The sequence below is a fragment of the Diabrotica undecimpunctata genome, chromosome 7 (genome assembly GCF_040954645.1).
Source record: "Diabrotica undecimpunctata isolate CICGRU chromosome 7, icDiaUnde3, whole genome shotgun sequence".
Classification (NCBI taxonomy): Eukaryota; Metazoa; Arthropoda; class Insecta; order Coleoptera; family Chrysomelidae; genus Diabrotica; species Diabrotica undecimpunctata.
In genome coordinates, this window is record NC_092809.1 from 122,797,883 (window position 1) to 122,820,926 (window position 23,044).

Below are 23,044 nucleotides of genomic sequence, written 5' to 3' on the forward strand. Positions count from 1 at the left end.
TTTTTATCAAAAATCAAAAAAGTACAAGTCAAAAAGCAAACGAGTGAAACGGCATTTCCGAACACTGAGTAAAGAAAGATAGAAACAACATTTCGAAAATATTGTGTTTGTATGGGATTAAGTCATAATTGATTGTAATGAAAATTACATTTTTAACTAATGTTTGATGTTTCGATTTCCACTCCACGGAATATCACATCCTGATGTTTTTTTTGTATTATTTGTTTGTGTAATGTGTGTTTACGTAGACTGTAGGTTTGTGTATTGTGTGTTGTATATGTAATGTGTATAAAATGTAGATGATATGTCGGCGACTTTCTTTAATCTGCTATTGTTATTATGTTCTTGTTATTGACTTCTTTTAGTATTGACAACCAAAGTCTGCTAAATTCCGCTGATCAGTTTGCTACATATTTTTCTTTCTTAAGGAGGATGAGAGCTGCTTCTTTGACATTTCTATTTTTCATATCGAAAAAAAAAAAAAAAAATACGTCGTACAACAGAGGCTATCGAAAAAATCGCACCGCTAAAGTGGAATTGGGCAGGACACGTTGCCAGATTATCAAACAACCGATGGACAAAACGAATTCTTGAGTGGAGACCAAGACAAGAAGCACTACGGAGCAGAGGATGCCCACCAACCAGATGGACTGATAACCTGAAGCATGTTAGCGGTAACTGGATGTAACCCGCTCAAGACAGAGACTGATGGGAAGAGCTGAGGGAGACCTATGTCCAGTAGTAGATGCATGCAGGTTGATGATGATGATTGACGTCCATCAAAAATTGATTCAATAGTGATTTTGACGGTGAGATCAAATAGACAACATATCATCTACGTATCTTCACCATATTGTGGGTTCTTTGTTTTTTTTTTTATGTACAATATTTTGTTCGAAATGCTCCATAAATATACCTGCTAATAACGGAAAAGATAGTTTTTGCAAAAAATGAAGTTTTTTTGCAAAGGAGGAACTTTGACAGTCTGCTGCAAGGAGAACTTATGCTGCTGTAAATTGGTTTGAGGAGTACATTCTCTTTGTGAATTTTTTGAACTCTGTATAGGTGTGGTGTCCTGGTGTATTCTGGTGTTAGTGTTCTTCTTTAATAGTCTGTCAGGTATTTCTTATTTGTGCAGTGTTTACTATATTTTCTTTTCCAGTGATTTCTTTGTGTCCTTTTTCTCCTAATATTCTTGAATTTTCTCCTAATATTAAAATTGGTCCATAATAACATACCTACATACATTATATAATTGCTTGTCAGCTGAAAATATTAGTATGGACTTATTATCTTTAAGAGCTTTATAGCTCTAAGTTCCTCTTTACTAACATTTGCTTTTGATTTTGTGCTCTTCTCCAGTTCCTTTTTACATAGTACTCTACATGCTTCGTTTTCGTGTATTGGTAATACTTTTTTAACTGCACTGATTATCCGTAGTTTAGGAACAGTTGGCTTGTATTGTGTCTCATTAGTTATTGTATTTGTTTTTTACTGATGTTTTCGAAAACGCTATTAAATTTGTTAATGTGTGTGGTTCTTTGTTTGTTGTATGTGTTCTTGCGTAGGTACTTTGTGTGTGCAATATATTATTCTATTAAAATCAAAACTGATATTTTTTAATAAAGAGAGTTTTCATTATTTACAATTTCCTATATTAATAATATTAATTAAACCTGCGATATTGAATGCTCTCCCTTATTACGGATAAATTGGCTGTGTGTAAAATTCTGTCCAATCTTTTGCTTAAATAGGATGTTTCTGCTTAAATATGATGAACAGTTACAGAACCTTTTTAAACATGAAAAATGAAAAAGAAGAGGAGAATGGAAACTTCTATAGATAAAAAAGTAAAAGAAATAAACATTGAAAACTATTGTAATTTAACTATTACAGAAAGCTTCTCCAGTTCTTATAAATTACAGCGAATAATAACATTGATCAAGCGAATGATAATATATAAGATTTTTACGAAATTACTCAAAAAACTGTATAGGATGTAACCAGTAGAAGATAATAGATAATATCAAGTGGTCTTTATGAGAAAAAGATCAGCAATGGATCAATTGTTCACTATAAAAATCTCTTGAACACACTCCAGAGGTAGAAAGATACAAAACAGATATAGAGCAATTCTACAATTGATATATGAACGAAACATACCTACCAAAAAACTTACAACAGTTGGAACCATTCATAAAATACTTCTTTGAGATAACCAGTGATAGAACAGTGAAAAAAACCAGACGGAGGATAATTATAGCAAATACATGGTATTTTGGGCCCAGTAGACACATAAAAGTAGAAACTTAGGCAATAATACAACAATAACCATTAACAAAACCATTATACTACAAGTGCTGAAATATTGAATGGAAACATAGAATATCTTCAAGGCAGATGAAAACCTATTGCTCATATATGAACGAAGGATCCTGAGAAGAATATTTGGTGGTATATGAAATATACCACGGAAAAAGACGAATCCGACGAAGTTGCTTGAAACACACAAAAATAGAAAATTTAGTTGATCTGCCTTAAGCAGTTTTCAAATTCTATCATTAATAATTTTGCTCGTCCATATTTTCGTTGTATTGCCAAATAGTTTGGTTTATCTTGCCATTAGAGTATACAGTTTTAGTTTTTAAATTTTTCTTTAATTTAAATTAAGTTTAAATTATATCCTCTTTTACTCCATGAGACTTTTTATGCGCAGTCTCCAGAGTATATAAAATTTCTTTTTTTTTGTCTGTGTGTGGTGTTTTTCTTTGTGTCATTTCTTTATATTTACAACTTCTTTCTTTAATATATTCCACATATACTCTTAATGTATTAAGATTAGATATTGTATTAAGATATTATTAATGAATTTTGTTTACGATATACAGGGTGTTACAAAAAAAGGTAACCCCGTCTCTAGGGTAGGTAAAAAACTGAAAAATAATTGCGGTTTGCTTGGTAAAAAATTTTTGTAACGCCAGATACAGGGCGTTGAAGAAAAAAAAATTTTACGCATTTTTTACGATTTTGCCGAAACTACTGGCAACATTGTAATGAAATTTTATACGAATATGTTTTGGAAGCTGATACATCCCATGAATTTGTTTTTATATCTGATTCTCATAGAGGACGCTAGTTACACGGATCGTACTAAGTATTAGTCAATATAACTTTTTTAAGAGTATAATTATTAATCAAAATTGCAAGTAAACTTAAACATCATTCAATTTTTCACGAAAAAGGTACTCTTGGTAAAACTCGATGCTGTGTACCATTTTCGGAATATTTTGATTTGAAAATTATGAAGTAATAATTGATGCTGGTAGTAATGATAAGGTTCTAATAGGTATACCTCTATTTTCTCCAAGTGTGCTATGGAAATCTGACATTTATTGATTGTTATGACGATAAATCAACAATAATTAGAGTTTTGAAACCTTGTTATTTGTAAAATCGAATCAAAATGTACTCAAATGTTGAATACACTGACATGTTATTAACCTTAGGCGAATGTTTAGGATGTTCTAGTGCAGTTGTGACACGTTATGCAGAAAAGTTTCCTAGAAGAAACTTCTACTACTACTAAGGATTTCCACAGTTTTCACTGTCTTCCTTCACTCAACCGTTTTCTCCAATTTTCCCTGTCATTCCAGTCTCCATCTCGCAGGGTTCTTTTCTCCATAGCTTCGTCGATTTCATCTCTGAATGACCTTCGGGGTCTTCCTCTCTTTCTTCTTCCAATCGGGCTCCACTCCGATTGGAGCCAGAATGGAGAAGAAACTTACCAAGTAAAAAACATTTAGAGCCGTTGAACGACGTTGTCGAGACACTGGGAATGTGAGACCAAATAAAATAAATTCTGGTAGACGAAGAACAACAAGAACAATTAATAAAGAAATTAATATTTAAAATTTACTTGATCAAGATCCAACAGTTAGCGTAAGGAATATAGCAAGACAAACAAATATTTCTTCTTCAAGTACTTGGCGGATACTGGAACAGCAATTACATCCTTATCATTACAGACAAGTCCAAGAGCTCTTGCCAGATGGTCTATCGGTTAGAGTGGATTTTTGTGAAACATTGCAACAAAGAACAGCCCACAATCCAAATTTTCTAAAATGCATTCTTTTTACGGACGAGACCACCTTTACGCGACAAGGTATGTTTAATTCCCATAATGCACACTACTGGTGTGATGAGAATCAACGAGTCAAAAGGGTATCACATTACCAACACTCATTTAAAGTTAATGTTTGGGCAGCAACTGTAGGTAACAAATTAATAGGTTATCATATTCTACCTGGAAATTTAAAAGGTGATATGTATCTTGATTTTTTAAACAATTCCTTATTCGAGCTATTAAAAGATTTAACGCTAAACAAGCGAAGATCTTTATTTTTTATGAACGATGGAGCTCCACCACACTTTGATAGAAGGTGTCGCAATTGGTTGAGTAATCATTTTCCGAATCGATAGATTGGTAGAGGTGCAGAAGCTCCGATTCATTGGCCTCCTCGGTCATGCGATTTTAACCCTTTGGACTACGCAGTTTGGTCGTATATTAAGAAAAAAGTCTATGCTACAGAGGTAAATTCACGCCAAGAATTGAAAGAAATAATTCAACGTCAATTTAATGACATCATAGCTGATCCCCTACCGTTTAGAAGGTTAATGGAATCTTTAGAAAAAAGAATAGACTTGTGTATTCGCGAAAACGGAGGGCATTTTGAACACTTACTGTAATTGAATTTTATTTTATGTTCTTAGTCATTAATTTAATTTTCTTCTTGTGAGTTTTGTTTAATTACTAACTATTTTATACCAGCATCAATTATTTCTTCATAATTTTCAAATCAAAATATTCCGAAAACGGTACACAGTATCGAGTTTTACCAAGAGTACCTTTTTCGTGTAAAATTGAATGATGTTTAAGTTTACTTGAAGATATAAAAACAAATTCATGGGATGTATCAGCTTTCAAAACATATTCGTATAAAATTGCATTACAATGTTGCCAGTAGTTTCGGCAAAATCGTAGAAAATGCGTAAAATTTTTTTTCTTCAACGCCCTCCTGTATCTTGAAAACGGACGGCGTTACAAAAATTTTGTACTAAGCAAACCCCAATTATTTTTCAGTTTTTTACCTACCCTAGAGACGGGGTTACCTTTTTTAAAACACCCTGTATAATTATTGAGGACTCCAGATCTTTGTATCAGATAGATTTGAGGAATTAAAATTTTTATGAAGATGAAGTATTTTTTTTGTGTTGTGTTTTATGGATAATTTTATTTTATATGTGATGATTATGTTATTGTTTGATAATAGCATTTCATTTTATAAAGTATTTTCTTATTCGTGACCTGAAAAATTACTTCAGTAATCTACTTTTCTTTTATCCTAATTAAGTGTTTGTTACGTATTTCAGAAATAATTGTTTATATTAGGCACTTTATTACTAAAAACTTCTTTTAATTTTAGGACCCACCACCAACACCCGTCAACGCTAAACGTCAAGTAGAAACTCTCAATGTTGATGAGCCATCGCATACCACAAAAGAACTAACCAACCATATCGACGACGATGACTCCTCATCTTCGTCGGAGAGCGAATCGACTGATTCAGAAGATCTTCCTATCAAAGACCCCAAGGTTGCCAAAGTTCCAGGGCAGATGGATATGGAAGAGCTGATTTCTCATTTACTCGAGAAGAACCAAAAATCCAAAATGAACTGCGTAGTGGAAAAGAAGAGAGCAGAAGAATTTGTAGATCATCAACCTAAAACAGTAAGGTTGCCATTCGGAATCAACCTTACCACCAATCCTAGATTCGAGAAATTGACCGGGGAACGTATGGTTATCGTTTGTGAAAGTGGAACCATGCAAAGGTAATATTGAAAGATGCGTTATTATTAAGAATTAATGTATGTTTTACGGACATATTGAGAATATAAAATATGGTTGCGATCAGTCTGTTTACGGATAAAATATAATATGTTTCTGCCGGCAAATATTTCTATTTATTTCTTTTAGAATACCATGAAATAAAGTTCAAATACTAATTCTGAGCTAAACTTCATCCAGCTGCATCAACGTTCAGTTTTCGCTCCACCTTTTTCGGGGTCCATATACTTTTCCGTTCCGATGGCGATTTATCTTGAGCGATTCTTACTAATATTCTTTGTTCTAATTCTACTTATATGTTCACCTCACTCTTATTTTCTTTTTAGTACCCAACCATTAACATAGTTGGGTACTAAATTGGGCCTAAATTGCAGATGAACTACTGCACAGTTTGGATACAGCCAGACGACAAACATAAATAATAAAGACTGAGGAAAAACTAGACTTAAGTAAATTAAGCAGAAAAGCATGGCCCTTACGTAAAAAACTTGGTAGTAGCAGACATCCAACTAGACACAAAGTACCAATAGTTTCCAACATCTAGAGACCGTGAACACACCACAAAAGTAAAACAAGAACAAAAAATACTGAAGTCTACATACCCACCTACATCTGAATACTCTGACGAGTCTACTCCAAAAGAAATCACTTCAGCAATATCAAAAATTAAGTTTGGAAAGACACTCGGTTAAATTAAAATCCATCAAGAATTTTAATTCACTGTGGCAAATATGCTAGAAATGGCTGGTAAATTTCTCTACATGTATCTAAAAAGGTCTCCATTATAGTCATAATGAAACCAGGAAAGGCAAATATTCAGTTTCAAAACTATCAACCGATTGCACTGCTGAGTTGTGTCTATAAACTATTCTTCTTTTGGTGCCTATCCTCTGTGGATGTTGGCAATCATGTTGGGTCCATACACCTTTGTTGACGGCTGCTCTAAATAGATCTATGGTAGTCATTTCTGCCCACTGTCTGATGTTCTTCAACCACGATGATATAAACTATTGGAACGCTTAATCTATAACAGAATTAGTAGAAGCTTATTTAAATTAATACCCATTTAGCAAGCACCGTTCACACCTAACAACAGTTGCACAGATTTATTCTATCCCCAATAACACAAAAATACACCTTGCTCCAAATACACCTTGCTCCAACTGATTATGCAGGGAAAGATAGGGAGGCGTAGAATGTCATGGCTGCGCAACATGAGGGAGTGGTACGGATGTACATCAAATGAACTTTTCAGAGCAGCCGTCTCAAAAGTCCGAATAGCTATGATGATTGCCGACCTCCGCCGCGGAGATGGCACTTGAAGAAGAAGAATAACACAAATTAAAGCAGGTTTTTAAAGAAAGCTAAAAACATCCGTTGCTTTCATTGTTTTAGTACTCTTACTATTTAATTTATACATTGCGGACCTGTCTGAAACAATTTTGTAGAAATTTCAGCGCTGAGGAAATTTCGATCAGAATAGAATCGGCTCGCAAAAGCTCCATAAACTGGCGTTCTGTATTATGCAACAAAAGTGTCTCATTGATCACGCTTCCAAGAGTGATAAAGTGATAGAGCTGGTGCGCTGTGTTTTATTAATGTGAAACCTTGACAATAAAAGTCTTCTTCTTCTTCTTCTTCGCGCGACTAGTATTACTCCTGTTTGTCTGCCTCTTATTCTGTTTCAGTCGTTGTTGACTGTACATTATCTTTCCACCTTTTTGGCGGCCTTCCAACGGGTCTTCTGCTATACGGCTTGTTGTTTTTACAGATGTTCGCTAATCTATCTGGTCCCATTCGGTTTACATGTTCGTTCCAGTTTTTTTTCTTGTTTTTATTCACCTGTTAATATTTTGTATTTTGCATTGTTCGCGTATACTTCTGTTGGTTTGTCTGTCTCTTAATGATATGCCCGCTATTGATCTTAATACTTTCATTTCGATATTGTTGATTTGTTGTTTCGTCTTTCTTGTATCGGTCCTTGTCTCCACTGCATATGTTAGGATTGGTCTTACTGTTGTCTTGTATACATTCATTTTGCTTTCCGTGGTCAGGTATTTGTTTCTCCATATGATTTCTCGGAGGCAACCACTTACTCTTGCCGCTTTTGATGCTTGCCTTGTGGTCTCTGTTCTTATATCCCGGTCACTAGTGATCTCTACTCCTAGGTAATTGAATTTCATTACTTGTTCTACAATTTTGCCGTCTATTTCTAGTTTGCATCTACGCGGCTCTTTACTGATCACTATAGATTTAGTTTTGTCTACTGATATTCTCATATTAAGTTTGTTTGCTATGATATTAAAGGTGACAATAAAAGTTAAAAATATAAATAGATTGGAACGTTTGAATTGTGGTATTACTGACGCATGCTCAAAATGGACAGCTCACATATAGAACGAACGTGTTCTAGAAACCATGCTCAAAGACCTAGAATTCTTCAACACCATCAAAATAAGAAAGGTTCAATACTTTAGTCGAACAATGAGCGTACCTAAAAATCGTTTATTCCGGTTGTTCAATAAGATAAAAATAAAAAGAATACGTTGAGTTGGAAGAAAACAACTATCATGACCATGTACCATTAGACAAGACAGGTCGAATGGTCGATGAATTGATTCATATAGCTATATATCGAGAAGAAGTCCAGTAGCTTGTTAACATAACTATCAATGCTTGAAAACAATCATGGCATACAAAAAAGATCTATATTTCTGTTTTTTAAAGCTAGCACGCTCGTCCGTTAGAAATCTATGAAGTGAGTCACATTGAGTCGGAAAAGCTCATCACTTGCATTTACTGCTGATCAATAGGTCAATTTATTACTTATTGTTTAATACTACATATTAAATAAGAGGTATAATTTGTAACTTAAATGTTAACCTATCCAAAGAAATATCCAGAGACGAATTAAAATCATTATATACACAACACTAATGAGGCCAGTCCTCACATATGGGGCGGAAACATGTACTCTTACGCAGAAGGATGAAAAACTTTTGGGAATATTTGACCGTAAAATACTCCGCAAAATATTTGGAGCTATATACTATCAAGTATAGATATAATTTCGATTATATCAACTCTTGAATGAACCAGATTTCATAACATTCAATAAAACACAGCGACTTAGATGAGCTGGACACATAATACGAATGCAAGACAATACGATTGCTACAAAAACTAACGACAGGAACAACTATAGGAAGAAGAAGCAGAGGCCGACCACGAATTAAGATTCTAATTCTAATTAAAATCAGAAAGTTTAGAAAGCAGGAAAACCATAAAAACCAGAAACCGAACAGAATGGCGACGAATCTTAGAGCAGGCCAGGATCCACGGAGGATTGTCGAGCCAAAGATAATGATGATGATGATATTATCTGTAGATTTAAGATTTAATTTTTCCGGTCCTGTAACCATTTCCCTGAAAGTGTGTACACGATTGGTGAAATTTTGGACATGCAATAAAGATAAAATCTTGACTAAAATTTCTGAAAACGTGTACTAACATAAATAACTTAAAGTGTTTTCAAATATAGCAAATAACATGTCATTAATTTTGGGTTAGGTGGAAACAATACACTGCAATTTAGAAATTAGTATTATAAAAGTTCATGTGAACGTACCAAATTTCCATTATGTGAAATCTGTAGACTACTTAGCATTGTAATTGATGACCATTAATAAGGCATTAAAAGGAAACATTATATTAGCTATTATTACATTTTTGAATCACGCATGGGATCGAAAAATATTATTTCAAATATAAATAGATGGTCAGACCGGAAAATATAAATTATGATATTCTAGTTACGATTTATAATCATAGATGAAAATGTAACAATGATTTTGAAAAAAAAACAAATGACATTAATTTTTTTAAGAGAAGACAGGAATATTTTTTTAGATTTTACTTTTAATTGATATATTTATTTTATTTTGTAATTTTTACATGCACTTCCTTAAAACTTTGACTGCATCACGTATCCCCAGGAGCATGTGCGTAATTTTTCAACTGTGTTGTAGTAAAATTGGTCAAACAGTCGCATCTTGCGGTAGCGATAAAAATGGTATTTGTACGTCGTTTTAAGTGGAACAAATAACTATCGATAGCAAATTTTTAATTCTCGCTACTGATGTCGGTAATGTGAGATATACCCCCGGAGACATGTGCCGCACATAACCAAAAATTTATTGTTACTATGCGTCACAGACCCCGAGAGGCATGTGTCATCACAGCTTGTCGCTGTATTCTGTAAATATTCAGTTTCAGTGTATTGTAGTTCATTGAGTGTTGTTAAAATGTCGAAAAGGGCAAGATATATGGTTGATATAGTGAAACAACAGGTAATAAAAGTTGCAAATGAGCAAACAATCAGTGATCATAAAAACTTTGGAGAGAGTTCTGAAACAAATAAATACTATTTTAAATTAATTACATGTTAATACAGGGTTGATTAAAAGTCATGAAAATGTTTATAATGAAAACGAACAACAGTTTATACGAACAAAAATAGAACACGAAATGGATAACGAACAGGCTGATGAACTCGATACGGAGAATGAGCAGACAGCAACTCAATCTTCAAGATGCCGTCAGTATCGAAGATTCCTTTGACAGTGACGATTCATTGCTAGATAAATGGTATTTTCCTAAATCTTCTTCATCCTCCGATTTAAATTCGTCTATTGATAGTGATGACAAAATTATTACTACACCATATGAACAGGTTCTATCAGATCATAATGAACATAGTGCTGAGAATAGTGATAGTGATGAATAGTGTGATTTAGAAGAAGATGTAGAGGTGACAATTTTGTAGTAAGAAAGAATACATTAGTTGGTATTGAACCACATGCGGACAGAAACCAATAGACGTTTTTAGTAATTTCGTAACTGATGTAATATTACTATTTAAATGGGAATAAGCCACAATAAAAGGTTAAAGTACGTTTATTGACGTTTCAATTTCCACTTCGGAAATCGTTCTCAAAATACAAACAATGTTTGTATTTTGAGAACGATTTTCGAAGTGGAAGAAATTGAAACGTCAATAAACGTACTTTAACCTTTAATTGTAGCTTATTCCCATTTAAATAGTAATTACTTTAAAATGCCACAAGAAAATAGCTTCAGAACAATAATGATGTAATATTGGATATTATTGTTAATGAAACTAACATTTATGCAGTTCGACAATTAAGTATGCGACACTCAAGAAACTCCAGGTTAAATTTATGGACAGCCACAAACAAAACTGAAATAAGAGCCTTCCTAGGGGTAATAATCGCAATGGGTCTCACTCAGGTACCACATTTAAATTTATATTGGTCTAAAGATGATATATTTTATAATAAATTTATCGCAAAAGTTTTAACTCGAGACCGCTTTTTCCTTTTATTGAAACTTCTTTATTTTGAAAATAATGAGACATCTGATACCACTAACAGATAATGCAAAATAGACAATTTAGTTACGAAGTTGATTCAAAATTTTCAAAGAATAATGGAGCCTGGCAACATTCTCGTTATACATGAATCTATGGTACCTTTCAAAGGAGACTTCATTTTCGTCAGTACATCCCCAACAAGACTCAGAAATATGGAGTGAAACTATATAAACTCTGTTCTCCTGAAGCCTATACTGTCAATGTAAGTATTTACATAGGAAAAAATGAACAACAACCAGTTAACGTAGCACATTCTGAACCAGTTGTTCTAAAATTACTTCAGTGTATCACAGATAAAGCTGGCAACATATTATTTGCTGATAACTTTTATTCAGGAATACCTCACGTTAAAAGATTGTTAGCAGAAAATATAATGTACTGTGGGACTCTAAGAGGAAACAGAAAAAGAATACAACCTATTTTTAACCAGTCCAAGAAGATGAAGCCAACAGAGGCCATTGAAAAAAAGAAAGATGGACTAAGAATTATTAAGTGGATGGATAATAGACCTTTGGTAATGATTTCAAGTGTCCCAGTCCATACTAAACAGTTAATTCTAACAGGAAAGCAGAATAGGCAAAAAGAGGTTATTGTGAAACCGAAATGTACAATTGATTACAAATCTGCAAAGAAAGACGTACACTATTCTGACCAGATGTCATTTTACCATACAGTGCTATGTCGAAGCTTGAAATGGTACCGGTAAGAAAAAAAATAAGCTATAATTTTAATATCTCTTTCTTAATAATTTTTTTAGGAAAGTAGTATTTGAGATGATGCTCGGAACAGTTAGCTTATAATTGATTACAATCACCTAAAGAAAAACCAATTCCAAAAAGAGTGCATACTTTTACCAAACCTGAAGGACCTTAAGGAAACGACGAAAGCCATGTAGAGGCTGTCGTCAAGTATTAAAATCTTCAGGTTTAAGTTATCGTGAAGTGGATAACAAAGTTCGTAGGATAATAACTTTTTGTTTCGATTGCCTTGGTCAACCTGGATACTTTTTGCCTTTTTTTAATAAGGCACATAATTAATAACAGGAAGCAGAAATTACCAATAAATTTTAAAATTCGTTTGTTCTGTTTATTTTAATTAATAATTAAAATATTTTGGTTTTATAAACACCTTTAATTTTATACAAATAACTCCAAGAGAATGCTCTGTCATTGGTACACGAGCGAGAAAGACGTGGTTAAAACGGCTCCGATATTTAATTCGAAAATTCGGGTAATATCGAGTTTATTTATCCACAAAGTGTTGTCCCTGTGAAAAATAGTGTCTGTGTGAATCGAGTGTCATTAGAAAATTGTGAACTAAATCGAGTTTTTAAAGATCATAACGAGTAACCTAAATAAACAATCAGTGCTATAAGCTCCGATCGGTTGAAGAGGCGAGTAGCGCGGTGCGGGGAACCTTCACGATAAAGACAATAATTAGTGACTATTTACAAAACAATACATAGGCGTGTAAGTGAGAATTATAACGTCAAAACACTGTCCGGAATAAGGTAAGAGATTTATAATATTTTTAACAATATGGCCGCGAGAAGAGGATTAAATCAATGGGCATGATGAAAGAGAACAAACGCAACTACAACATGAAGAAGTAAGGGACCCAGATGTAAATGAAGAAGTATCTACCAAGGAAGAAATTATACAGATCATAAAAAACTTAAAAAACAACAAAGCACCTGGTGAAAATGGTATCATTGCTGAGTTTCTAAAAGGTGGCGAAATGGTACAAGAAGAAATCGCTGAGTTAATACGCGAAGTGTGGATCAAAGAAAAAATACCCAATCAGTGGAAAGAAGCAATCTTATGTCCAGTGCATAAAAAAGGAGACGTTATAGAATGTAAAAATTACAGGGGAAAAGCTCTACAAGATACAGTGTATAAGATTCTGGCCATATCAATTAGAAATAAAATTAAAACAAAAGTTGAAAATTGTCTAGGGGAATATCAAGCAGGTTTCAGAGCAAACAGATCGGTAATAGACCAAATTTTTACAATGAAACAAATTTTAGCTAGCTCATATGAATTCAACCTAACATTACACATGCTGTTTATTGATTTTAGACAGGCATATGATACTATAAAAAGAAATAAAATATATGAAGCACTAGAATATTTTAAATTTCCACCAAAAATAGTAAGACTGACTAAATGCATACTCAATGATACTAAAAGTAAAGTCATGTTAGAAGGACGGGTTTCGGATAGCTTTATCACCAATAGAGGTCTGCGATAAGGTGACCCGTTATCAACAAATTTTTTCAATTTGATCTTAGAGAAGATTTTACGAGAATGTAACATCTACACTAGAGGCACAATATATCATCACAGGCATCAATGCGTAGCATATGCAGATGATGTTACCTTAATAACAAGGAGACCTGCAGAATTAAGAGAAATCTTTACTAGAATAGAGAGAATAGCCAGGGAATATGGGTTAGAAATAAACGAAGAAAAAACAAAATATATGGTGATGAGGGGAAACGAAAATCATCTAGGACAGTCCTTAAAGGTACAAAGCCCAAGTAAAGAATATAACTTTGAAGTTGTTAGCCAATTCGATTACTTGGGAGTGACACTAACAAATAGGAACTAAGAGAACCAAAAAATCATAAAAAGAATGGCCAAAGGTAGTAAGAGTGCTGGAAGCCTGACTAAGATACTGAGGTCGAAGATAATATCCAGAACAGCAAAAAAAACCAATATATACAACAGTTATCCGACCTACAGTACTCTATGCTAGCGAGACCTGGACACTAAATAAAAATATGGAAGTAAAATTAGATAGATGGGAACGAAAAATTCTTAGAAGAATATACGGAGTTGTAAAAGAGGGGAACATCTGGCGAAGAAGAACGAATGAAGAAATAATGCAAATATATGGGCAACTAAAAATAACAAGACTCGCTCAAATTCAAAGATTAGATTCAAAGAAAATGGCTGGAGTAGGCAAAAGAAGATCTAAAGTCGCTGCGGGTAAAAGATTGGAAAAACTTAGCACAATATAGAAAGAAATGGAAGAAAACCGTTGAAGCCTTAGGCCTTTGAGGCCTGTTGAGCTGAACTATATATAACTCCAAGAGAAAATTTGTTTAACTGTCTGTGCTACATCGGATGTTGGCGGCATGTCCTGTTTGAGAGGAAAATAGATTAATACTTCTATAATAGTTTTTTGTATGTAATATATGCAAAAGTTATACTTCTGTGTACTAGAGGGCATGAAGTACTTATATGTACACACATGCCATAGGGGGCATGTGACGCACAGACAGAATAGACCATAACGTATCTCCGGGGACATGTGACGCAAGAACTAGTATATTAGGTATTTAACCGCCGCAGTCAAGGTGTTAATATATTTTTTTTCAATTTGCTCCTTGGAATGCTTTTTCTTTTCAATTACTCTAGATGCTTGATATTAATTTTTTTTTAAGATTAGTACCTAATATTATTTATAAGGTATCGTTAAAAATAATGTCTTAATCTCATTCAGACATTTTCTGAAACAAAATTTCAGATTACTTCAGAAAACAAGTTGACAAATACAAATAAAAGCTGACAAGACTTGTCCAAAGAATAAATTATTGGGAGTGTTGAACACAGTTCGGTTTTTGCCACTCTTACTTTTTTTAATTGTCCATAATATTTTTTTTGTTCTAAATACGTTTTCTATTAGAAGTGGTCAGATACCTGTACGCAAAGGGAAACATTAGTTCTCTGTCCACGTCTCATAACTGATATTTCCACACTGAAACCAGTATAAAGACACAAACTAATTGTTTTGTTTAACATTATGTCATATTTCATATTTAACAGATCAGTTGGCAAACTCTCCTATACCAGTTAGGATGTGAAATGTTATTTCGAGTAGGGATATACTGGTCCCGGATAATTATATCCACTTTCATCGTCATTATGCCGTCTAATTTAATACTTTTAAGTATGTTATCTGCAATTTAAGTCCAACCAGTTTGATTTTGCAGTTAGTAGTGCAAGTACTCTAAAGTTCACTGAAGATGGACTTATAAGTCTGAAACGTCTAGAACTTTTATTATAATCCATTTGGACTATCAATTTAAGTTTTTAATTAAATGTTATACCACCTATAATAAAAGTTTTTACTTCGATTGTAGAGTTTTTTAAATTATATCCAATTATATACAATGAGTGTCATCACTCTCATACTAAATATTTTTATATTTTTTTATATTATAGTGCTGAATCACCTATGAGACCAAAGGAAGAAAAAGAAGACGATTCCGAAGAAGAAGACCAAGAAACGATTATGATTCAACCAGTAATGATCCCCATTCCCCAAAGCCCATTCAATACCCATATGCCCCAGCAAATGGCACCAATGGCTGCACAACGACCAGAACAAATGCGTCCAATGGGAGCTCCAGTATTTCATATTGAAAACATGAGGCCTCCCATGATGCACCAGCAGCCACCTTCTCAAATGCCAGTACGTCCTCCAATGCAACCACAGATCCAGATCCAAATGCAGCCACAACAACCCCAACAACAAGGTAACTCATTAGATAATTCACATAAATACTTCAGTTTCAACTTATTAACATTTTTTTTCTGCTGTTGAAATATATTTTAATGTTTTTTTGGTAATTTGGTTTATGACCAACACTGCGTCTCTACACGATTATCTCTCCGTAAACCTTGTTTTGACTTGGCCAGTCAAAACACTGTGGGTAAATGAGAGCAAATTTGACAGATGTAGCTTCAACAATCTGGTTGCTACTAACTGTCATAGTTCGAAAGTCCCCTTTAGAATACTCGGTATTAACAATATTTAATCATGGTGTAGAAGAGACAGATTTTCAATGAGTATTATTAACGCCTCAACTTCAATAAATAACTCTCATATGAGATAGTTTAGGGATAGAAAACGACGGTCAGGAAAAAATAATAGTACTCATCAGAATTTCAAAGCTACACGTGTATATTATACAACAAAGATAATTAGGTTGTATCGAATTATGAGGTTTTTAATATTGATGACATAATGTATTGATCGACAAGGAAAGCGAATACTAAGAATCTAGCAAACCGGTAATTGATCAACTTACTGACGGTCTGAGATATCAAAAAATGGGCAATTCATACAATTTTTTATGCGACTTCATAACAGTATTCTGGATTTACTTGGTACCTTCAGATATAGGTAGTATAGCTAAAGAAAATTATTTCGCAAACATAATTGGCATCCTAGTTTCGAGCAGTGGCGGATTTAGACATTTGAATTGGAAGGGGAACTTTCAATAAAACTCCAACCAAAAGAGATAAAAAAGATAAACCTAAACTACACAAAAGACATAATTAATAGGTTTTCTTTAATTTGTACCTTCTTGAGGGGGATTTCCCGTGTATTCGCCCCTGGTTTTGAGAAAAAATTTAGTAGCACAAAAGAACTATAGATAAAAGTGCTCTCGAAGATAATCGGAACAAATCATTCTAATTTTATCTAAAATGGATCAATCCAAAGAAGCAGTATTTTTAAAAAAAGACTTAGTTTTGAACCCCGCTTTCCTGTGAACAATATAGTGAATATTTGGTTCAAGCCAGAAAAGGAAGGAAGACTTCAAAAGTAAGGTTGGTTGCCTATCTAAGTTTACAACTAAATTCTCTTTCGAAAACCACCTAGCTGCACTTCTGGTTTTATCAGTCTTTGTTGTTTTCTCACATATCGTTAACATCTATGAGATTTTACATAAATTTAAATACCCCTTTAAAGATCATAATTAACGATCGTATCGCTGAATAGTTTCGATGCCGATTGCCAGTATTTACGACAATACTGACACATGTCACAAATTTCGGTCCCATCCTCTCTCCAAAATGGTACCTAGAGCAATTGGACTTTTGGAGTCCTTTTTAATAATTATATCCTATGGCATTGACAATTTTTTTACATTAAATAATTTTCTGTAGGTACACTAAGTTCTTTCTTTAACTTGTGTATTCTTAGGCATTTTAGATTTAGATTCTCCTGCATTTATACCTGATGATGACAGAGATGTCGAAACGCATCATGTGTGTTAAAAAATAAAGATTTTTATACAATTTGTGATTTTACTTAAGTTATTAATTATATTAATAAAATTTGTATCAACTAGACGGTAAAAATTTGATCTTTTTATCAGAGCGTTCTCGACAGAAATTCAAATGCGTTTTAAAGATGAGGAGTGCATCTTTCGTATGCACGCGTATGCATGAGATCATTAAATTCATTACATTTATTAAACGGTCGCTGCGGAATTTCCATTGCTAGAGAATAATCTTCACAAGCTATAACATGAAATTACAATTTTGAATTTTTTGCAACTGGAGTAGCTGCTTGTTCATTAAACCTTTCTATCGGTGGAACTAAGATATGCAACTTGAGATATACAAATGATACAACTGCTGTTGATAACTTCGAAATGCACGTAATTGTGGGTCTTAAAATAAATAAAACAAAAACCAAACATTTATTAAGCACATAGATATAGCTAAACACCAAAGTCGTATCTAATGCACCGAAGAAATAAAACCATTAGCAATTGCAAAAAATGTAGTGGGTAAATTACCAAACATTTGGAAAAGCCATGGAGTACCTGTCGATACCAAAATCAGTCTCGTAAGAAGCTTCATTTTCCAGATTTCCTGTACGCTACCGAGTTCTAGACTCGTTAGCTTAAATGTTTTAAATTAGCTGAGTTGAAAAACAAATGATTCAATACGAAGACAACTAAATATCAGGAAAGGGTTAAAAATACAAGAAACAGAACAAATAATAGACTATTTCTAGCACGTTCTTTGTGGAGATGAATGATTCTTCTTTTTTGAGCATACAGAGAAAGGTCGAATGTAAAATGGATAGAGCTTGGTGCTAAGAAATAGAAGAGCTCTTGTCTTGAGAATATTTGAGACTAAAATGGTCTAAGTACATACAACTCTGAACTATACAAAATATATCAGGATCCGGATATTATAACATTCAGTATAATAAGACGGCTGCGTTGGATAGGACATGTAGAAAGAATGGAAGAAGGCGAAATACCAAACAAAAAATTCAAACAGATGCCAGTAGGAAAAAGAACAAGAGGAAGACCGAAGCTGAGATACTTAGAACAAATAGAAAATGATATAACAATATTAAAAATAAAAAACTGGAGAAAAAAAGCACGAAACAGATCAGAATGGAGAAGAATCCTGGAACAGGCCAAGACCCAAAAAGGTTTGTCGAGCCAGTGATGATGATGATGATGATGATGATGATGATGATGATGATGATGATGATGATGATGATGATGATGATGATGAAAATGGTCTAAGTGTCACATTTATTTTATGTGAGTTCTGGATCGCAAAATGTTATCGATCGTTGTTTCAGATATGAAATAATTGCTAAAGGTGGCCAACGGAAAAGAAAAAATTAGGACAGAAATTACTACTAGATCCTAAAAATTTAAATCATCAATGTCCATTTATATAAAATTCTTGTACAACTAGAAATACCAAAAGGTTATTGTTTTCATACATTCATCAGTTTATAGATTATCACCCTCTCTAATTTTTTAGGCGATTTCCCACCAAATCCAATCTTGCAACACATCGTACAACAGATTGTTGCACAGAAAATTATGGAAAGTCAAAAATTACGTGAACAACAAATGAGAGAGCAGCAACAACAACAGCAGCAACAACAGCAACAAAAAGAAGTCAGACCTGAACCAGCCCAAGAAATTGAAGAACGTCCAAGATTTCTTCAGATCGAACAAATCGGACAACCAATCAATGGACAAAGATTGCCAATTCCAGAAGAAGTTTTGTCTCAATTGAACAGGTAACTTGTGTAATATAATAATTTTTGTGAGTATAATGCAGTTTTAGCAAAAGCTTTTTAAAGAAGTGTGACTGATAAAATTAAATAGTGATATGTAATGGCCAAAATATAAGTTTTTTAGAAACTTCTAATTCATAAATATCACCAGTTTGGGATCATCCATAAACTGCTCCCATTCCTCTATTTTTTCCTAACAATCTTCTTTGTCACCTTTGAATGGCCCTTCTCTTTGTCTCTAGATACTATTCTTTGCCGGATGGTATATTAAGTGTTTGCTAACTCTAATCTCAGTCTTCTGTTGGTGGATAATTTGAAAACCCATCAATAAAAGAAATTTTTTTAGACATATTAACATTAATATTTACATTATTGCACCCATTTATGATTCAATATTGTTTTATTGTCTGGATTTTTAAAACTATTGACATATAGTAGTCTATTTCCACATTGTTCTTTATAGTCCAGGTTTTCTCGCATACTGATCCTCATAATATAGAAATATTTGTTGAGGTTCAAACTTCATCTCAAAATTTTTTGTTGATTTTTCTTCATATTATTAACTTTATATGGATTAATTTATGTTAAAATCTTCCTTTTGAAATACAAACCTTGAACGTTCAAAGTATAGACATGCAAACACGACTATGTAGAATACCTTTGTGGGTTACATAAAATACATCTACAGTTTGTTTTAATTGGATTGTGGTTTCCACTTTCACACATTTAATAATCCTCTTATTCATATAAATAATAAGTTAATTGTTTATTTTAAATTCCAAATAATTTATTTTTGTAGATTGCCCAACCGCGACGTTATCGTAGCTGTATCAGAAACTGATTCTGAAGATGCTCCCCAAGAAGTGCAATACGTTCAAGAGCAAAGACAAAGTGCCAACGAAATGAACGGTAGACAAACCTATACTAGAGCTCTTCCCATTAACCTTCCAGTACACATAGCTCCTCAAGATCAAGAATCTCAGGAACAAGAGCAACAACAAGAGGAAATCAGACCTCACTGTAAGTAAAACTATTTTTATAGTTAAATTGTATTATTAATTGTTCTATATAAACTTTTTTATTCTTACTGTAACGGAAAATTAACTTATTTCATTCTATAATCCGTCTTAATATGAAATAATACGAGATAATTTAGGTAAACAGCCGAAATTTATTCGAAGCAGGTGGCATCACCAGGTTATCTAGAGCTTTCCGGAAGCCATTATAGGACCAGATTACGAAACACAGTATGATAATTGATTTTATTAACTATTAAAACTCCGTAGCGGTATACACAGCATACTAAGCCCCACAGTAATAAGAGTAGGTAAACAACGGGACTGTTGGAGTATACAAACATCATGCGAGATTAGACAAGGCCACAGCCTCAGCCCATTCTTATTTAATTTAATTATGAATGAAATAATAGATACAATTGTAATAAGAAATTGCGGAACATTACGTAATTATGATATAGATGGACAAATTCAAGAACATAAATTTTTCTGAGAAACATTTACGATGTCAGATAGTAATTGATGGTAAAATACTTGAGACTGCACACTTATAACAGCCATAATCCTGTAAGCGTAGTAAAACATCAAATAAATAAAGCTACAACTGTGTCGGGACGTTTGAGAAAAATGATCTGAAGACGAGCCTACTAGCTGTCGACAATTAGGAAGAGCTCTCCAAAATGTGGAGAGATTTAAATCTACACCCCAGAAAAAATATAAAATGCTTGCTCTTAAATATAAACAGACAGAATATAATATAAAAACAAGAAAGCAAAGGATAGCTCTTAATATTGGGTGTCCCAAAATTTACGAAAAAATTAAATTGAATAGAAACTATAATTTTTTTCTTTAGATTGTAATTTTTTTATTGAATCATAAAGTAAATAGATAAAGTACGGCTTTTCATAACCTTTTTGCATAAATATGGCAAAATTTCTCCTTTAATTTACGGTTTGTGGTAGGATGGTTGGTATAAATCTTCGACTTCAAATATCTCCATAAAAAGAAATTCAATGGTATTAAATCACACGATCTAGGGGGCAATGCTTATCACCAAAACGATAGACTACATGACCAGGAAATGTCTCATGTAGTAATTCAATTGTTTTACGGCCTGTATACTATGTGGCACCGTCATATTGAAGCCCCATGTCGTGAACATCAACCATCCAATTAAGGTAGAAATAACTTTTTTATCATACTGCTCATATTGCTCAAACAGCCTCACTATCAAAGAAGTATGGTTCAATGATACCTCCAACCCAAAATCCGCACCAAATAGTAAGACGTTGTGGATGGATTAACAAAGCCATCAAGGTGAAAATATTATCCTTAATCGCTTAAGATGCTCTTGGACCATTTGTTGATGTTCAATTATCTATTCAAAGAACTGTTTTTGCTGTATATGATCATTAGGTTTCAGTTTTTGGGTCAATTGAACTTTGTAAGCATAGATATACAGATTTTCAGTGAGCATTCGCTGTTAGAAGCTTGACATTTATAAATCTTGTCCCGATGCCAAATTGATATTCCTGGACTTTCAACAACATTATCACGCACTGCTTCGATATTGACATTTGAGCTGCTTTATTTTGGACAACCAAAGTGTTTGGCGTCACGAACTGATCCAGTCTTCCTGAAGTTCTTAATTACTCTCTTCACAGTTGTCGAAGTTAAATCAATATTCCGATTATATTTTGTACGAAATTTTTGAACTGTGGCGCTCCATTTTTAGTAACCCTAAACGGCTAGCTGTCAAACTGTTTTTTTTTGTTGCCAACTAGCACTATAAAAAATCGAGAATATGAAAAAAATCTATGGGTAATGCAGATGAGGAGCCTTAAACTAAATTAGGGAGATAAGCAGATTGTTACTACTAGCAGGGAAGTAATTCTTCTTCTTCTTCTTCCTCTTTATAAGCAATTCTGCTAGTTCATTGGCGGATTAATACCTCTATGGAAGGTTGTCAGTCCATGCCGATTGGTGACTTATCTCTTGCTATTTTGACGACACGGGTCTACTCCATTCTGCTTATGTGGTTATGCCATTCTTTTTTTCTATTTTTTGTCCATTAATTTATACACTGTATGTTACATTTTCTTCTAATTTCTTCTTCTTCTTCTAACTTCTCTGTCGATCTCTCAGCGTATTTCCTGTAATTCTTCTCAGTACTTTCATCTCTGCCGTTTCCAGTAGCCCTTGCGTTGTGGCTGTGTCGTGTCTTGTTTCTGAGGCATATGTAATTATTGGTCTTACACTGGCTTTATAAATTCTTGACATCATCTCAGTGGTAATGTGTCCGTTTCGCCATATAGTGTTATTAAGGCATCCTACCAGTCTATTTGCTTTTTGTACTTGATCTCTCACTTCTTTGTCTAGGTCTCCATAGCTGGACAGTGTAATTCCCAGGTATTTAATTTCCATTACTTGTTCAATACTGATGCCACCAATTTCTATTTTACATTTGGTTGGTTCTTTACTGACTACTATTGTTTTAGTGTTCCGAGATGAGAGTGTCTTATTAAATTCTTTTGATCTTATGTTAAATCTGTGGACCAGTTTTTGTAGACTATCTTCATCTTGGGCTATTAAGATTGCATCATCTGCGTAACAGAGTATTTTTATTTCTTCGTTTCCCATTCTGTATCCTCTTCCTTTGTTAACGATTTTGATGATTTCATCACTGATCAAAGAGCATGGGGCTCAATGAATCTCCTTGTCTTATTGCGCTGCCTATTTTTATAGATTTTGTAAGTTGTCCATCTATTCTGACTCCCATTTTGTTATTTTGGTAGACGTTTTGGATAGTTTTTATA

General features: G+C 33.5%; 1 protein-coding gene across 1 annotated transcript in view; it reads left to right on the forward strand.

Moving 5' to 3' along the window:
* Positions 1-23,044, forward strand: part of LOC140445770 (uncharacterized) — a 161,564-nt gene that overhangs the window by 135,792 nt on the left and 2,728 nt on the right. The window contains exons 3-6 of the mRNA XM_072538101.1: positions 5,484-5,890; positions 15,588-15,901; positions 18,951-19,215; positions 20,012-20,232. Of these exons, the coding sequence (XP_072394202.1) occupies positions 5,484-5,890; positions 15,588-15,901; positions 18,951-19,215; positions 20,012-20,232 (1,207 nt within the window). The remainder of the gene's footprint in view (positions 1-5,483; positions 5,891-15,587; positions 15,902-18,950; positions 19,216-20,011; positions 20,233-23,044) is intronic.